This window comes from Salvelinus alpinus, chromosome 34, assembly GCF_045679555.1.
Source record: "Salvelinus alpinus chromosome 34, SLU_Salpinus.1, whole genome shotgun sequence".
In the NCBI taxonomy this organism is placed as follows: Eukaryota; Metazoa; Chordata; class Actinopteri; order Salmoniformes; family Salmonidae; genus Salvelinus; species Salvelinus alpinus.
The window spans coordinates 21,962,438-21,978,113 of NC_092119.1; the positions used below are offsets into that span (position 1 = coordinate 21,962,438).

General features: G+C 44.2%; 1 protein-coding gene across 1 annotated transcript in view; it reads left to right on the plus strand.

Moving 5' to 3' along the window:
* The window catches only part of LOC139563761 (tetratricopeptide repeat protein 7B-like), a 128,500-nt gene that overhangs the window by 72,686 nt on the left and 40,138 nt on the right, over positions 1-15,676 (plus strand). The window contains 8 exon segments of the mRNA XM_071382679.1: positions 4,706-4,788; positions 4,882-5,056; positions 6,063-6,126; positions 6,661-6,703; positions 6,706-6,857; positions 10,423-10,716; positions 14,009-14,278; positions 15,223-15,294. Coding sequence (XP_071238780.1) covers positions 4,706-4,788; positions 4,882-5,056; positions 6,063-6,126; positions 6,661-6,703; positions 6,706-6,857; positions 10,423-10,716; positions 14,009-14,278; positions 15,223-15,294 — 1,153 coding nt within the window.

The following is a 15,676-nucleotide window of genomic DNA, read 5'->3' on the forward strand; positions in this document are numbered from 1 at the left end:
CTGTTTACGGCAATATTTTTTGTCAATTGGACGACGCTTTGCGTCACGTGTGGAAGGAAATTTGCAACACAAACAAATATGGAGGAGAGTGAACGTGACACAGAGCACGGAGACACGGAGCTCGTACCTAAAAGAGGGGCTACTTCGGTCGCGTGGACGTGGTTTGGGTATGAAAAGTCTGACATGGACCAGAAAACCGTCCACTGCAAAATATGCCGCAGGCCGCTCCCGACAACATTTACATTTACATTTAAGTCATTTAGCAGACGCTCTTATCCAGAGCGACTTACAAATTGGTGCATTCACCTTATGATATCCAGTGGAACAACCACTTTACAATAGTGCATCTAACTCTTTTAAGGGGCGGGTTAGAAGGATTACTTTATCCTATCCTAGGTATTCCTTAAAGAGGTGGGGTTTCAGGTGTCTCCGGACAACAGACTCAAACACCACTAACCTATTTTACCACCTACGCAAGTATCATTTGAAACAGTACGGAGAGAGTCTACGGATGAGACCCAAAAGTACAGTCGAGTGCTCAGAACTAAACCCCGACTCAGACGTAGCAAGAGGCTTTTGCCCGCGGCACACCAAGGAAGGAAGGAGGATGTAAGGAGATAACAGCTGCTGTTACAACTTACATCTGCAAAGACATGGCCCCAATTTACACGGCCGAGAAACGGGGGTTTTGTGAGTTGGTGCTAACACTCGACCCAAGTTACCAAATGCACATTGATATGTGACACGTATTAATGCAAAAATAACATGCAAAACAGGCAAGCCCCCCAAAAAATATATAAAGGCCTATATTTATTTTGTTTGTAACTAAAGTTGTGTGGTTTCTATGTACCTTTTTATATGTTATACATACATATTTTATATTTTACATAATTAATTGAAAGTTTGCACAAAGGTTCTAAATAAAAGGAGAAATAATCAAACATGAGTGAGTACCTTTTATTTGTTGAGTATAATTGAACATGTAATAAGAAATAGACCTTTACATGTGGTCATTTTGTATAAACTATTTATTCATTGAATTCACATAAAATGTGCTGTATCGTGATATGTATCATTATCGGGATATGAAATGACCTATATCGGGATATGAGATTTTGGCCATATCGCCCAGCCCTAGTATCTACTATCCACCACTATATATAAATGTATCCACTATCCTCCACTGTATATCATATGTATCCACTATCCTCCACTGTATATAATATGTATCCACTATCCTCCACTGTATATAATATGTGTCCACTATCCTCCACTGTATATCATATGTGTCCACTATCCTCCACTATATATAATATGTATCCACTATCTTCCACTGTATATAATATGTATCCACTATCCTCCACTGTATATCATATGTATCCACTATCCTCCACTGTATATCATATGTGTCCACTATCCTCCACTATATATAATATGTATCCACTATCCTCCACTGTATATCATATGTATAAACTATCCTCCACTATATATAATATGTATCCACTATACAGTTGAAATCGGAAGTTTATATACACCTTAGCCAAATATATTTAAACTCAGTATTTCACAATTCCTGACATTTAATCAGAGTAAACATTCCCTGTCTTAGGTCAGTTAGGATCACCACTTTATTTTTAGAATGTGAAATGTCAGAATAATAGTGGAGAGAATGATTTATTTCAGCTTATATTTCTTACATCACATTCCCAGTGGGTCAGAAGTTTACATACACTCAATTAGTATTTGGAAGCATTGCCTATAAATTGTTTAACATGGGTCAAACATTTAGGGTAGCCTTCCACAAGCTTCCCACAATAAGTTGGGTGAATTTTGGCCCATTCCTCCTGACAGAGCTGGTGTAACTGAGTCAGGTTTGTAGGCCTCCTTATCGCACACGCTTTTTCAGTTCTGCCCACAAATTTTCTATGGGATTGAGGTCAGGGCTTTGTGATGGCCACTCCAATACCTTGACTTTGTGGCCCTTAAGCCATTTTGCCACAACTTTGGAAGTATGCTTGGGGTCATTGTCCATTTGGAAGACCTATTTGCAACCAAGCTTTAACTTCCTGACTGATGTCTTGAGATGTTGCTTCAGTATATCCACATAATTTTCCTGCCCCATGATGCCATCTATTTTGTGAAGTGCACCAGTCCCTCCTGCAGCAAAGCAGCCCCACAACATGATGCTGCCACCCCCGTGCTTCGCGGTTGGGATGGTGTTCTTTGGCTGGCAAGCCTCTCCTCTTGAAATCTATATTATTCAATTATTGCACCCACACTGCTCGCGTGGGCCAACGAGCGTCTGCGTTGCCAAGGGCTAAAATAGAAGTCAATTCTATTTGTGACACAGATCGTGCTGCAAGTCCTGCCTCTCCCATCTCCTCATTGGTTTATAGAAGCAGGTACCCACGTGCTATCTCCTCATTGGTTATACCCACGTGGGTGACTGAAAGACGAACGAGGTCGGTGGCGGTAATGCACCTAATTTATGAAAGTTGTCAATCGCAATATAAAGTTCAGAGAAGAAAAAGCCGTTTTATGTGTGGATTAATTGTCGGAGTAGAGTACCTTGTGCATTTCAGGTAAAATAACAACTCAATGTTTTTATCCCAGGACAAATTAGCTAGCAACAGCAAGCTAGCTAAATAGGGCAAATTAGCTAGCAAGTGCAAGCTAGCTAGCTAAATTGCCATAACTGTTTAATGCTTTTCGACCTGTCCCCAAATTAATGTAATTGTTTCAGTTTGTTTTTTGATATTTTAACCTGCGTGTCGTGATCGCGTTTGGTGTGGGGGGACAAAATAAATTTATGCACGATGGCGCACGTGCGCAGCTGGTTTGGGTTCCGTGTAACTCTCATTCCTTCGACAATAAACGCGAATCCGACCATCACCCCTGGTGAGACAAAATCCAGCGACGGTGGGTTTGTGCCCATAGGCAACGTTGTTGCTGGTGATGTCTGGTGAGGACCTGCCTTACAACAGGCTTACAAGCCCTGAGTCCAGCCTCTCAGCCTATTGCGGATAGTCTGAGATCTGATGGAGGGATTGTGGGTTCCTGGTGTAACTCGGGCTGTTGTTGCCATCCTGTACCTGTCCCGCAGGTGTGATGTTCGGATGTACCGATCCTGTGCAGGTGCTGCTACACGTGGTCTGCCACTGCAAGGATGATCAGCTGTCTGTCCTGTCTCCCTGTAGCGCTGTCTAACACGGAACCCAAACCGGCTGCGCACATGCGCCATCGTGCATACATTTATTTTGTTCCCCTACACCAAACGCGACCACGACTCACAGGTTAAAATATCAAAACAAACTCTGAACCAATGACATTAATTTGGGGACAGGTCGAAAAGCATGAAACATTTATGGCAATTTAGCTTGCACTTGCTAGCTAATTTGTCCTATTTAGCTAGCTTGCTGTTGCTAGCTAATTTGTCCTGGGATATAAACATTAGGTTGTTATTTTACCTGCACAAGGTCCTCTACTCCAACAATTAATCCACACAGTAAAACGGTCAACCGAATCGTTTCTAGTCATCTCTCCTCCTTCCAGGCTTTTTCAACGTTTAACTTATATGGTGATTGGCATCTAAACTGTCATTGTATTACCATGACAACCGAATAAAGTTTGTCTTTCAATCACCCACGTGAGGAGATGGCACGTGGGTCCCTGCTTCTTTTAACCAATGAGGAGATGGGAGAGGCAGGACTTGCAGGGCGATCTGCATCACAAATAGAAATGACTTCTATTTTAGCCCTTGGCAACACAGACGCTCGTTGACACGCGCGAGCAGTGTGGGTGCAATAATTGAATAACATAGATTCCTAAATTTATTTTGCAATGCTCGCGATGTCAGGGTATTAGGCGTCTCACAGTATGGACATTGCAATTTATTGCCTCCTTGCAGCATGCCTAATGCACATTCACGCACATGAGCAGGGACTCTGGGCATCTTTCTTTTGGTGTTTTTCAGAGTCAGTAGAAAGGCCTCTTTAGTGTCCTAAGTTTTCATAACTGTGACCTTAATTGCCTACCGTCTGTAAGCTGTTAGTGTCTTAATGACCGTTCCACAGGTGCATGTTCATTAATTGTTTATGGTTCATTGAACAAGCATGGGAAACAATGTTTAAACCCTTTACAATTAAGATCTGTGAAGTTATTTGGATTTTTACAAATTATCTTTGAAAGACAGGGTCCTGAAAAGGGGACGTTTCTTTTGCTGTGTTTATGTATAATATGTATCCACTGCCACCACTATATATAATATGTATCCACCACTATATATAATATGTATCCACTATCCCCCGTATGTTTCCTCTATCCACCACTATATAAAATTTGTTTCCGCTATCCACAACTATATATAATATGTTTCCACCACAACTATATATAATATGTTTCCGCTATCCACAACTATATATATCATATGTATCCACTATATATAATATGTATCCACTATCCACCACTATATATAATATGTATCCACTCTCCACCACTATATATAATATGTATACACTATCCACCGCTATATATAATATGTATCCACTATCCACCGCTATATATAATATGTATCCACTATCCACCGCTATATATAATATGTATACAATATCCTCCACTATATATAATCTGTGGCCTCAGATGTCCAGTGCTTTCCCCCATACTTTAGAGACAGATGATGACATAATAATATTTGTTGTTGCCACAGTAACCTGACCCAGGGAGTGGGCTGCTTCCGGGAGATCCTCCAAGCTGTAGAGACCAGGACCACACAGAACCTACGAATGGTGGGTTCTAGTGTGTGTGCACCTGCCTGTGTGTGTGTGAGTGTGTGCTTGCCCGCACACGCACACCTGCGCTGTAACACAGTGTTTCCCTTTGTAGACCATAGCCAGACAGCAGAGATCCTGCTGAGGGGGATGTGTGAGCAGAGCTACTGGTCTTCTCCGGAGGACCCTCCTAGCCAGTCCCACCTGGACGACCCCCTGCTACGCCAGGGAGCCACCTACATCAAGGACTACGCCCTCAGCTGCAGGCCACGCGTCTACTCCGGAGAGAAGTACGGACCAACCTGTCTATCTCTCTTCTCTCCCTTCTCTTCTCTCCTCTATCTTCTCTCTCTCTCACCTTCTCTCTCTCAATACTAGTATCTGCCTGTATACAGACCTGAGATGTTTATTTATTTATTTATTTTATTTTACCGTTATTTTACCAGGTAAGTTGACTGAGAACACGTTCTCATTTGCAGCAACGACCTGGGGAATAGTTACAGGGGAGAGGAGGGGGATGAATGAGCCAATTGTAAACTGGGGATTATTAGGTGACCGTGATGGTTGAGGGCCAGATTGGGAATTTAGCCAGGACACCGGGGTTAACACCCCTACTCTTACGATAAGTGCCATGGGATCTTTAATGACCTCAGAGAGTCAGGACACCCGTTTAACGTCCCATCCGAAAGACGGCACCCTACACAGAGCAGTGTCCCCAATCACTGCCCTGGGGCATTGGGATCTTTGTTTAGACCAGAGGAAAGAGTGCCTCCTACTGGCCCTCCAACACCACTTCCAGCAGCACCTGGTCTCCCATCCAGGGACTGACCAGGACCAACCCTGCTTAGCTTCAGAAGCAAGCCAGCAGTGGTATGCATGTGTATGTATCTACATTGGCACAATCTGACACTCCTAGGCAGCTTACCTACACATGAGAATCCCAATGGGAATCCGCTACGCTGGCTTGTTCATCAAGCTGAGCTGACTGTGGTGGTTTGCAGGCTCTGTCTCTACACTCATTTGATAACTATCTCTCTCTGTGTCTCTCTATTGCCCTCTCTTTCCCTCTTGCCTCCTTTTCTCTCTCTCTCTATCTCGCTCTCTCTCTCTCTCCCCCCCCTCACTTTCTTTCTCTCTTCCTCTCTCTCCCCCCTCACTTTCTTTCTCTCTTTCTCTCTCTCTCTTTCCCCTCACTTTCTTTCTCTCTCTTTCTCTCTACCCCCACTATCTTTCCCTCTCTCGCTTTCTCTTTCCCTCTCATTGCCCCCCTCCCTCTCTTCCTCTCCTTCTCTTCAGTCTGTTTTGTCCACAGGAGAACACAGAGGAGGCTCTGCTCCTGTTGCTGATTAGTGAATCTATGGTAAGAATATCCCTCTGTTCTTCCCGGGCAGGTAGATTCATCTTTCAGGTCGTGCACCTTTTCAACAATAACAGCAACTGAACTCCCCTGGTTCTAATGTTGACAAGTTCATTTTTTCTCTCAGCCACATCAACTGTTTCATCCAGTACAGTTTCCCCATCACACTCCCAAAGCAAGGCATTAAAGGCATTGTTTGGTAGGTCTGACTCTGAACTTCCAGTAACAATTGTCCTAGTTCTCTCTCTTTTTTTCAGTTGATCCATTAGTTAAAAGGGTGTTAGATTTCCATTCTGTTTGTTTTTCCTTCTAATGGGTGTTTTTAAAAGCAGGGCCCCCAGTCATCCATCAAACACAACACTCCTCTTTCCATTCTTCCACTCACCACACACTGCAATGTTCCCACAGCTACTCTGCTAATACTCTCCCACTGAACTAGCTAACTAACACACACACAAGCTCCTCTTTCTACTCGTCTCCATCTGTGTGCGTGTACGTGGTATGATGATGATGAGTGTACGTGTGTTCTCCCTGCAGGCCAACCGAGATACGGTGCTGAGCAGGATCCCAGAGCATAACAGTTGATCATTAGCCTGCAGAGTGCCTCTGTGGTCTACGACTTGCTGACCATCGCCCTGGGGCGACGGGGACAGTACGAGATGCTCTCTGAGGTGAGGACATACACATACTGGATGTATACACACACACACCCTTATCCTACACCAACACACACCTAACCGCCCAATCAGTAACTGTGGGAACACCCGAGAAGAACCACGGAGACCAATCATGGCCTATAGTTGCCCCGGTAACCGAAGCTGCCACTCCGTCTCTGGAGCCAGTAGCCTTCCTGCAGTCCGGTCGATGGCTGAATGGATCTGATCTCATTGATCTGGAGATCTTAAGTTCATCCCTCCATCCCCCAGCGCTGCTCTCTCTCTCTCTCTCTCTCTCTCTCTCTCTCTCTCTCTCTCTCTCTCTCTAAACAAGAGATAAAGCACAAAGTCTCAGTCACAACAGAGACTCCAAGACACTGCTACTGTTAGTGCAGTCATCATAAACACTAGTCCAAAACACTTTAAAAATTGCCTTGTCGTTCTCCTTGAGAGAGAGAATTGTGTTGATCTTGGTTTTGATAGCAGAAAGAGATAATGCTTTGGCTTGTGAATACAACAAGTAGTCTAGGGTAGTCTTGTGTGCCACGGTTCTGTAAACTATGGTCTTGAATATTCAACATTTGGCCTTGTTTGTCGGTCTCACTTGAAAGTTTTATATCACAAAATTTCCATCTGAAATATGTTGGACATCAGAGGGAATCCTATTTGAGTCAAAAAATTATATTTATATGATGGGTAAGATATACAAAACCTTGCAGATAGCCTATCCAACTGACAATATCTAAACTGTTGGAACCAAGACTTAACTGATATTGGCACGATATGGAGAGAGTGTTGGAACATAACCAACGAAATTACAGGTAACAAAAGTGTACGCTTAATCCAGTATAAACTAAAGTATAGATTTTATTACACAAGAGACTAAATTCACAAATTCTACAGCACAACGGCAGAGTCATGTCCCGAGTGGCGCGGCGGCCTAAGGCACTGCATCTCAGTGCTAGAGGCGTCATTACAGACCCTGGTTCGATTCCAGGCTGTATCACAATTGGGAGTCCCATAGGGCGGTGCGCAATTGGCCCAGCGTCGTCCAGGTTAGGGTTTGGCCGGTGTAGGCTGTCATTGTAAATAAGAATTTGTTCTTAACTGACTTGCCTAGTTAAATAAAAATTCTAAAATAAGCAATGATTCTGTAATTCATGCCTTCTTGGAGTGCTATATAGTCCAAAAGTTGTGGCCAGAGTTAGAAAGTTGGCTGTCAGAAATGTTACAATTGAAATTATTTTTATCCATCTATCTGCATATTTCAAGACATAGCATATGAAGGTGTGTGAGATACTCAATGGGTTGGACCATATTTTCTCGAAGTCAAATGATCCTCCATCGTTAAGACAGTGGAAGAATCAAATGCATTATTATTTAAATCTTGAAAAGGTGTGGGCGACAGAGAAAAGCAGAATAGCGCAATTTGAAGCCATATGGCATAGAGTCTTACAAGCACTGGAAATAGATGCTGTGGGAACATGTGGGTCTGGGCAGGTGGGATGTCCTTGATGTTTGTGTGCGTCTGTCTGTTGTCTTTTGTCTGTATATGTTTATATTGAAAGAGAGTGATCCGGCTCTACGTATTTTTCCTGGTTTGTGACTCACTGACACTGCCCCCAGTTAGACAGGAATAAAGCAGCCCAAGAGTTAACACAGACAGTAACTTTATTTGAACACACTGAGGAAGATGAACATGGGGATGTACATGGGATGAAAAGTGGGAGAAGTAGTGGAATGGTAGTGTGGTGCTGATAAGTCACCAGCAGGAAATTTGTTACATATAAAATGCATTCGGAAAGTATTCAGACCCCTTGACTTTTTCTAAATTTTGTTACGTTACAGCCTTGTTCTAAAATGTATTAAATCGTTTTTTTATTCTTCAATCTACACCCCATAACTACAAAGCGAAAACAGGTTTTTTAGAAATTTTAGCAAATGTATTAAAAATAAAAAACTTAAATATGACATTTACATAAGTATTCAGACACTTTACTCAGTACTTTGTTGAAGCACCTTTAGCAGCGATTACAACCTCGAGGCTTCTTGGGTATGACGCTACAAGCTTGGCACACCTGTATTTTGGGAGTTTCTCCCATTCTCCTCTGGAGATCCTCTTAAGCTCTGTCAGGTTGGATGGGGAGTGTCGCTGCACAGCTATTTTCAAGTCTCTCCAGAGATGCTTGATCGGGTTCAAATCCGGGCTCTGGCTGGGCCACTCGAGGACATTCAGAGACTTATCCCAAAGCCACCCCTGGCTGTGTGCTTAGGGTCGTTGTCCTGTTTGAAGGTGAACCTTGCCCCCAGTCTGAGGTCCTTAGCACTCTGGAGCCGTTTTTCATCAAGGAGCTCTCTGTACTTTGCTCCGTTCATCTTTCCCTTGATCCTGACTAGTCTCCCAGTCCCTGCCGCTGAAAAACATCCCCACACCATGATGCTGCCACCACCATGCTTCACCGTAGGGATTGTTTTTCATGGTCTGAAAGTCCTTTAGGTGCCTATTGGCAAACTCCAAGCGTGCTGTCATGTGCCTTTTACTGAGGAGTGGCTTCCTCCTGGCCACTCTACCACAAAGGCCTGATTGGTGGAGTTCTGCAGAGATGGTTGTCCTTCTGCAAGTTTCTCCCATCTCCACAGAGGAACTCTGGAGCTCTGTTAGAATGACCTAAGGGTTCTTGGTCACCTCCCTGACCAAGGCCCTTCTCCCCCGATTGCTCAGTTTGGCCGGACGGCCAGCTCTAGGGAGTCTGGGTAGTTCAAAACTTCTCCAATTTAGGAATGATGGATGCCACTGTGTTATTGGGAAACTTCAATGCTGTAGAAATATTTTGGTACCCTTCCCCAGATCTGTGCCTCGGCACAATCCTGTCTCCGAGCTCTACGGACAATTCCTTCAGCTTTATGGCTTGGTTTTTGCTCTGACATGCACTGTCAACTGTGGGACCTTATATAGACAGGTGTGTGCCTTTCCAAATGATGTCCAATCAATTGAATTTACCACAGGTGGACTCAAAGATTGTAAAAACATCTCAAGGATGATCAATGGAAACAGGATGAACCTGAGCTCAATTTCGAGTATTAAAGCAAAGGGTCTGAATACTTATATAAATAATGTATTTCTGTTTTTTATTTTTAATACATTTGCAAAAATTCAAAACCTGTTTTCGCTTTGTCATTATGGAATATTGTGTGTAGATTGATGAGGAAACATTTTTATTTAATACATATTAGTATAAGGCTGTAATGTAACAAAATGTGGAAAAAGTCAAGGGGTCTGAATACTTTCTGAATACACTGTATTGTTTGAAAAATCTTACAAAAATAAGAATGCTGCTCTTACATGCAGTCATCCGCCCGTACTGAAACACACCTGGAGCATGATACAGGACCTCCTCCCCCCTTGCGTGTCTTCCTGTTGGCTCAGGCTATCCTCAGTGTGTCTGTGTATTGTGTGTCTGTGTGAGTTGTGTGTGTATTATTACACTAACTTTTCATCTGCCTTTGATTGTTCTGCCTGGGCCACTCTGCCACCCTGTTCAATTAAAGTGTCCCCAGTAAGCTCGGTGTCTGTGATTAGTCCTAATACCCCACCAACTGCCTGGAAATGCTCTCAGTTAAGCTCCCTGCTCCACTCCTGCAGACATGGCCTTCTGCAGCCACCGCCTCCTGCAGCCACAACCTACTGCAGCCACTGCAACCTGCAGCCACTGCCACCTGCAGCCACAACCTACTGCAGCCACTGCCACCTGCAGCCACATCCTACTGCAGCCACATCCTCCTGCGGCCACAACCTCCTGCAGCCACAGCCTCCTGCAGCCACAACCTACTGCAGCCACAGCCTCCTGCTGCCACAGCCTCCTGCTGCCACAACCTTCCACAGCTCCTGCAGCCACAGCCTCCTGCAGACATACACACACTATCTGTTATCTCCCCAGTGTGAATAGAGAAGCATGTTCATGAGAGCAATGGATTTATGGACCAACCTATTCGACGAAAGGACTTCACTTGGGAGGTGTTGGCAGGAAGTGGCAGAGCGTTGTAATTGGTTCTCGGCTGGAGCTGTGAGCCACTGATTTGGATTTGCTGGCTCCTGAGGGTTGATCTAAATATGGCTCCCCGTCTGTCACTTGGCCTTGTTCCTCGAGGTGATGGTGTTTTCAATGTGTTAAGGAAGGAAGGATGTGCTTCTTTTTAGCACATTCTGGTGTCTTGCTCTGCTCTGCTGTCTGCTCTGCTCACAACTAAGAACTCTCAGCTCTCCCATTGTAATTTAAATAAAGAGTTGTTTAAGGCCTTTCATGGTTTTGACTTAGAAGTCTGACACCGTGACATCACTACTAGTGGTGCGCAGGTCAGCTATTTGTTCACCCGTACCCGCCTGCAATTGCTAATCCATCTGCGACCTTCCCACTATATGTGATAATTTTAAAATCTGAGGCCCTCAGTCAACCCTAACCCGCTAATATAGAAAATGCGCTGTAGGCTACAGTCAGAGACAGCTGAACTATTTATTGACAAGGGGTGCAGGATTATTTTGGGCCTGATTTAGATACAGCATGTTTCTGCTTATAATTTGACATTTTAGTTGTTTGTCAACTTGTCTATAATTACATACATGCAGCTTCTTTTCTGTCATTATATGTTGCCCTAGAATACTAAATAAACCCTGGTTCACCAGAATAATGTAATTGTCACGATCGTCGTTTGGTGGAAGAGAGGAGGACCAAAGCGCAGCGTGGTTAGAATACTTTCTTCTCGTTTAATGACACGAAACGAAGAACACTTTACAAACTAAACAAAACAACAAACCGACGACCGTGAAGCTACTGTATACAAACAATGTGCTAACATGCAACATAGACATAGAGAATAACCCACGAACTACCCAATGAATATGGCTGCCTAAATATGGTTCCCAATCAGAGACAACGATAGACAGCTGTCTCTAATTGAGAACCAATCTAGGCAACCATAGACATACATACACCTAGACTAGACACTGCCCCATAAACATACAAAACCCCTAGACAATACAAAACACATACATCCCCATGTCACACCCTGACCTAACTAAAATAATAAAGAAAACAAAGATAACTAAGGCCAGGGCGTGACAGTAATAGATCAATTGAATCAATGCATAAATCTAGTTGACTTCGGGTAAAGTTTTCTCTGCCATCTCTGCTTCTTTTGCGGAGCAAAGACGTTTAGGGACCGGGGAGAAAATGCAATAACTCAACAATCAAAAAACTGTAAAGATTATCTGTGCAAAATTTTCAAATTTCATTAATTTGACTGGTTGTAAGGAAATCGAAAGCTGTAAAAACTACCCAACATGTTTCTGATAAGATTTCATTTTAGCTTGGATGCATATTTTATTTGGAAATACTATCAGCTTTTATGATGGTGATAAGAATAGCACCTCTACAGATGGTATCTAACTGTGCATTCGTATACTCTCAAGATGCTGAAAGAAAGAAATTATGTTTCTCCACTCTTGTTCCTGAGTAAACATTTTGCCTTATACATATTTGGTGTATAATTTTACTGCAAGAAATGCTTAATTCTGCAGGAGTTCATATTAAGGCTATGTGAGAGGTTATAGATCTACAGTCAGTGTCCACATTTCAGTTTCCATTTAACCCATCTGAACAGTAGGCTACAGTTTCCTTGCAGTGCCATAGGCCTATTTAAAGTCCCTGTGTTGTGACTGTCGAATTTGAATAGCACCTTACAATCATCATACATAATAGCTGGCACTGCCATCATCCTCTTTTTACCACTTCACCAAATCTTTCCCAAACATTACTTTTCTGGTCCTCCCTTTTTTATTTTCAACTCTCCATTTCACAGCTTTTCTCTTATTGAATTAAACTCTGACATTGTCCTTTTGCTTCCATGGATCGACGTTAACTTTTTCTGCCCATTCCCAAAAGCAGTTGGTGATTGGCATGTAGGTTACTTGGCGTGTGTACAGTTAGGTCCTAAAGCTTAGGCTTATGCACTAATGCCTGATAGCCTAAAATAATGAAAGAAAAACCTCAAAAAAAAAATTATGGATTTTTTAAGTTGTTGTTTTCTCTTTATTAAACCCGCCAGCCACCCACCTCCCATTCATCCACACAATATTGCATGACCCTAAACCCGCCCGCGCGGATATAACCGCGGTGACTGCGGGTTATGAGTCAGCCCGCGCATCACTGATCACTACTGTGACATCATGCTTATTTTATCAATGTACACTACAGCGTTACTTTGTGCTTCACCTAGTGTGTGTGTGCGCAGTCGGCCAGGGCGGTGAAGGTATTGAACTAGTGTATCCGTCTGAAGCCAGATGACCCCACCATCCCCTTACTAGCTGTCAAGCTGTGCATTGGAGCACTCCATTGGGTGAGAATGGCAACAAGCCCTGCGATTGTCCCTCAGAGATCTCTGATATAAATCACTATATTATTTGTCCTTCATGATTCATGATTCCTTCATGATTTCTGTACATTATAATATTCTACTAATCTTTCTTTCTCTTTCTTTCTCTCGCTCACTGTCTAGCTGGAGGAAGGAGAGTGTTTTGCTAAGATGGTGGTGGACATGGGGGAGAAGGCCTCAGTTCCGAGCTAAAGGTTACCTAGCCATCGGCCTGGTGTACAGCCTCAAGGCCACAGACGGTGAAGGATAGCTCCCACTTTCAGCCACAGACCTCGTACAGCATTGCACCTAGGGCCAGTGCTCTGTCTCAACTGCTTTAAAACATGTCCTCTCCTCGTCTCTTCCCTTTCATTTGCCCTGATTGGACAGGTAAAAACAATGGTGGAATCTCAGTAGGATAGCTTTCACCTGCTCAGTTCTTTTAAATCAGAGTGAGGTAAGGAGAGGAAGGATTTTCAAGGATTTTTTATGTGACATGACCAGGAAAAGCTCCTGGCTCTAGATTCTACCCTCTCTCTCGCCCCACAGTTATCATTCACACCCAGACACACTAACAGCAAATGCCTAACTGATGTATGACAGTCCCACTGTACATTGCTCTCCTCTCACTACCACATTCAGCTTATCTCCACTGGAACATATGGTGTAGACAAGCTGAATTTTTATGACATAATGTGAGCATCCTTCCCTCCCTTCTTCCTGAACATAATCACTCTCCTCTGGCTTCTCATTCTCTCCCTTTCTCTCAATCTCCTTTCTCTGCTCCCATCTGTTGTTCACTTTATTCCACTCACTCTTAAATTCTTTCTCAATTGGCTCTCGCTCTTAAATGCTTTCCCGTGACTCTCGCATATGCTTCCTTCTCTCTTCTCTCCTATTCTTTTTACTACTTTCTTTCCCTTCATCTGGCCACTCTTTCTATTCTCATTTTATCCTTCATCTCTCATATCTCCTCTCCCACACTGCTCAATCCCCCTCCTGTCTCTCTCTCTCTCTCCCTCCCTTCCTACAGCTTCCCTATGGGGGATGCAGGAGGAGTATCAGTAGAAGGCCCTGGGTGCGTTCCAGAGGTGAGTCAGTTTTGTAAGAATTTGGCGATGTAGATGTCACTGTGTCTCCCCTATCCCTGTCTCTGTCTCTCCCCTGTCTGTGTCTCCCCCTGTCTCTGTCTCCGTCTCCCCCCTGTCTCTGTCTCCCCCGTCTCTGTCTCCCCTGTCTGTGTGTTTCCCCTCTCCCTGTGTCTCCCTTGTCTCCCTGTCTCTGTGTCTCCCCTGTCCCCATCTCTGCGTCTCCCCCATCTCTGTCTCCCCTGTCTGTGTGTTTCCCCTCTCCCTGTGTCTCCCTTGTCTCTGTGTGTCCCCATCTCTGTGTCTCCCCCGGCCCTGTGTCTCCCTTGTCTCTGTGTCTCCCCTGTCTTCTGTGTCTCCCCTGTCTTCTGTGTGTTCCTGGGGCCCACCTGTCCCTGGTTTACCTAATGGAGGCAGAATCATCCTCAGTGTCACACCACTCTCCTTGTCCCCTGTCCCCCATCCCCCCTCCCTGTGTTTCCCCTCCCTGTCCCTTTCTCTGTGCCTGTCCCTGGCTCCCCTAATGGAGGCAGAATCATCCTCACTCTCACACCACTCTCTTGACACATTAACTATGCAGTGGTGTAAGAGAGTCCATTTAAGCCTCTGACACAGAGAGTGTTTGGGAAGAACCATGTAAGCCTCTTAGATACTCTGTGTCTCTCAAGTGGTTAGGACAGGACAGGGCTGGGCGAGGCTTGTTCAGTAGGGGATGGATGGATACCTCACTCGAGGTTAGTCCCCTGGTGGTCCCAGTGTAATAGGACCTGATACTCTGTAGGATAGTGGTTAAAGAAATCCCACTGAGTTCTTTCATTTCCCTGCTTTATGATATGACACTACAAGCAAGCAGCATTCTCGGTAGCAGTCATGCAAGTAAAAAAAAAAGAAGGTATTTGAAGGACACTTTTCCTCCTCACTCATTTCTCCTCATCTCTCTGTTTCAGGGCCCAGAGCTCCCCCCCACAGACCACCTGGCTGCCTTCTACCTGGCCCTGCAGCTGGCTGTGTCAGGACAGGTAAGGTCTAGAAACACACACACACACAGTGGCTCAGAGAGTCATGATGGGACTAATCTGTGTGTGAAAGCTGGTCACGGAGCACTGATACTCTCCGTAGATAGAGGTGTGTGTGGTCAGTGCTCTCTGTGGGTCTAACCCCAAGAAGTTCTGGAAAATGGTTAAAGACCTGGAGAATAAACTCTCCTCATAGCTACACATGTCCCTTAATATTGATGATGTGGTTGTTACCGACAAGGAGCACATGGCTGAGCTCTTTAATCACCACTTGATTAAGTCAGGATTCCTATTTGACCCAGCCATGCCTCGATACTCATCGGTCAACAGTCCCACAGCTTCACCTTAACCTGGTAAACAGTCTCACAGCTTCACCTTGACCAGG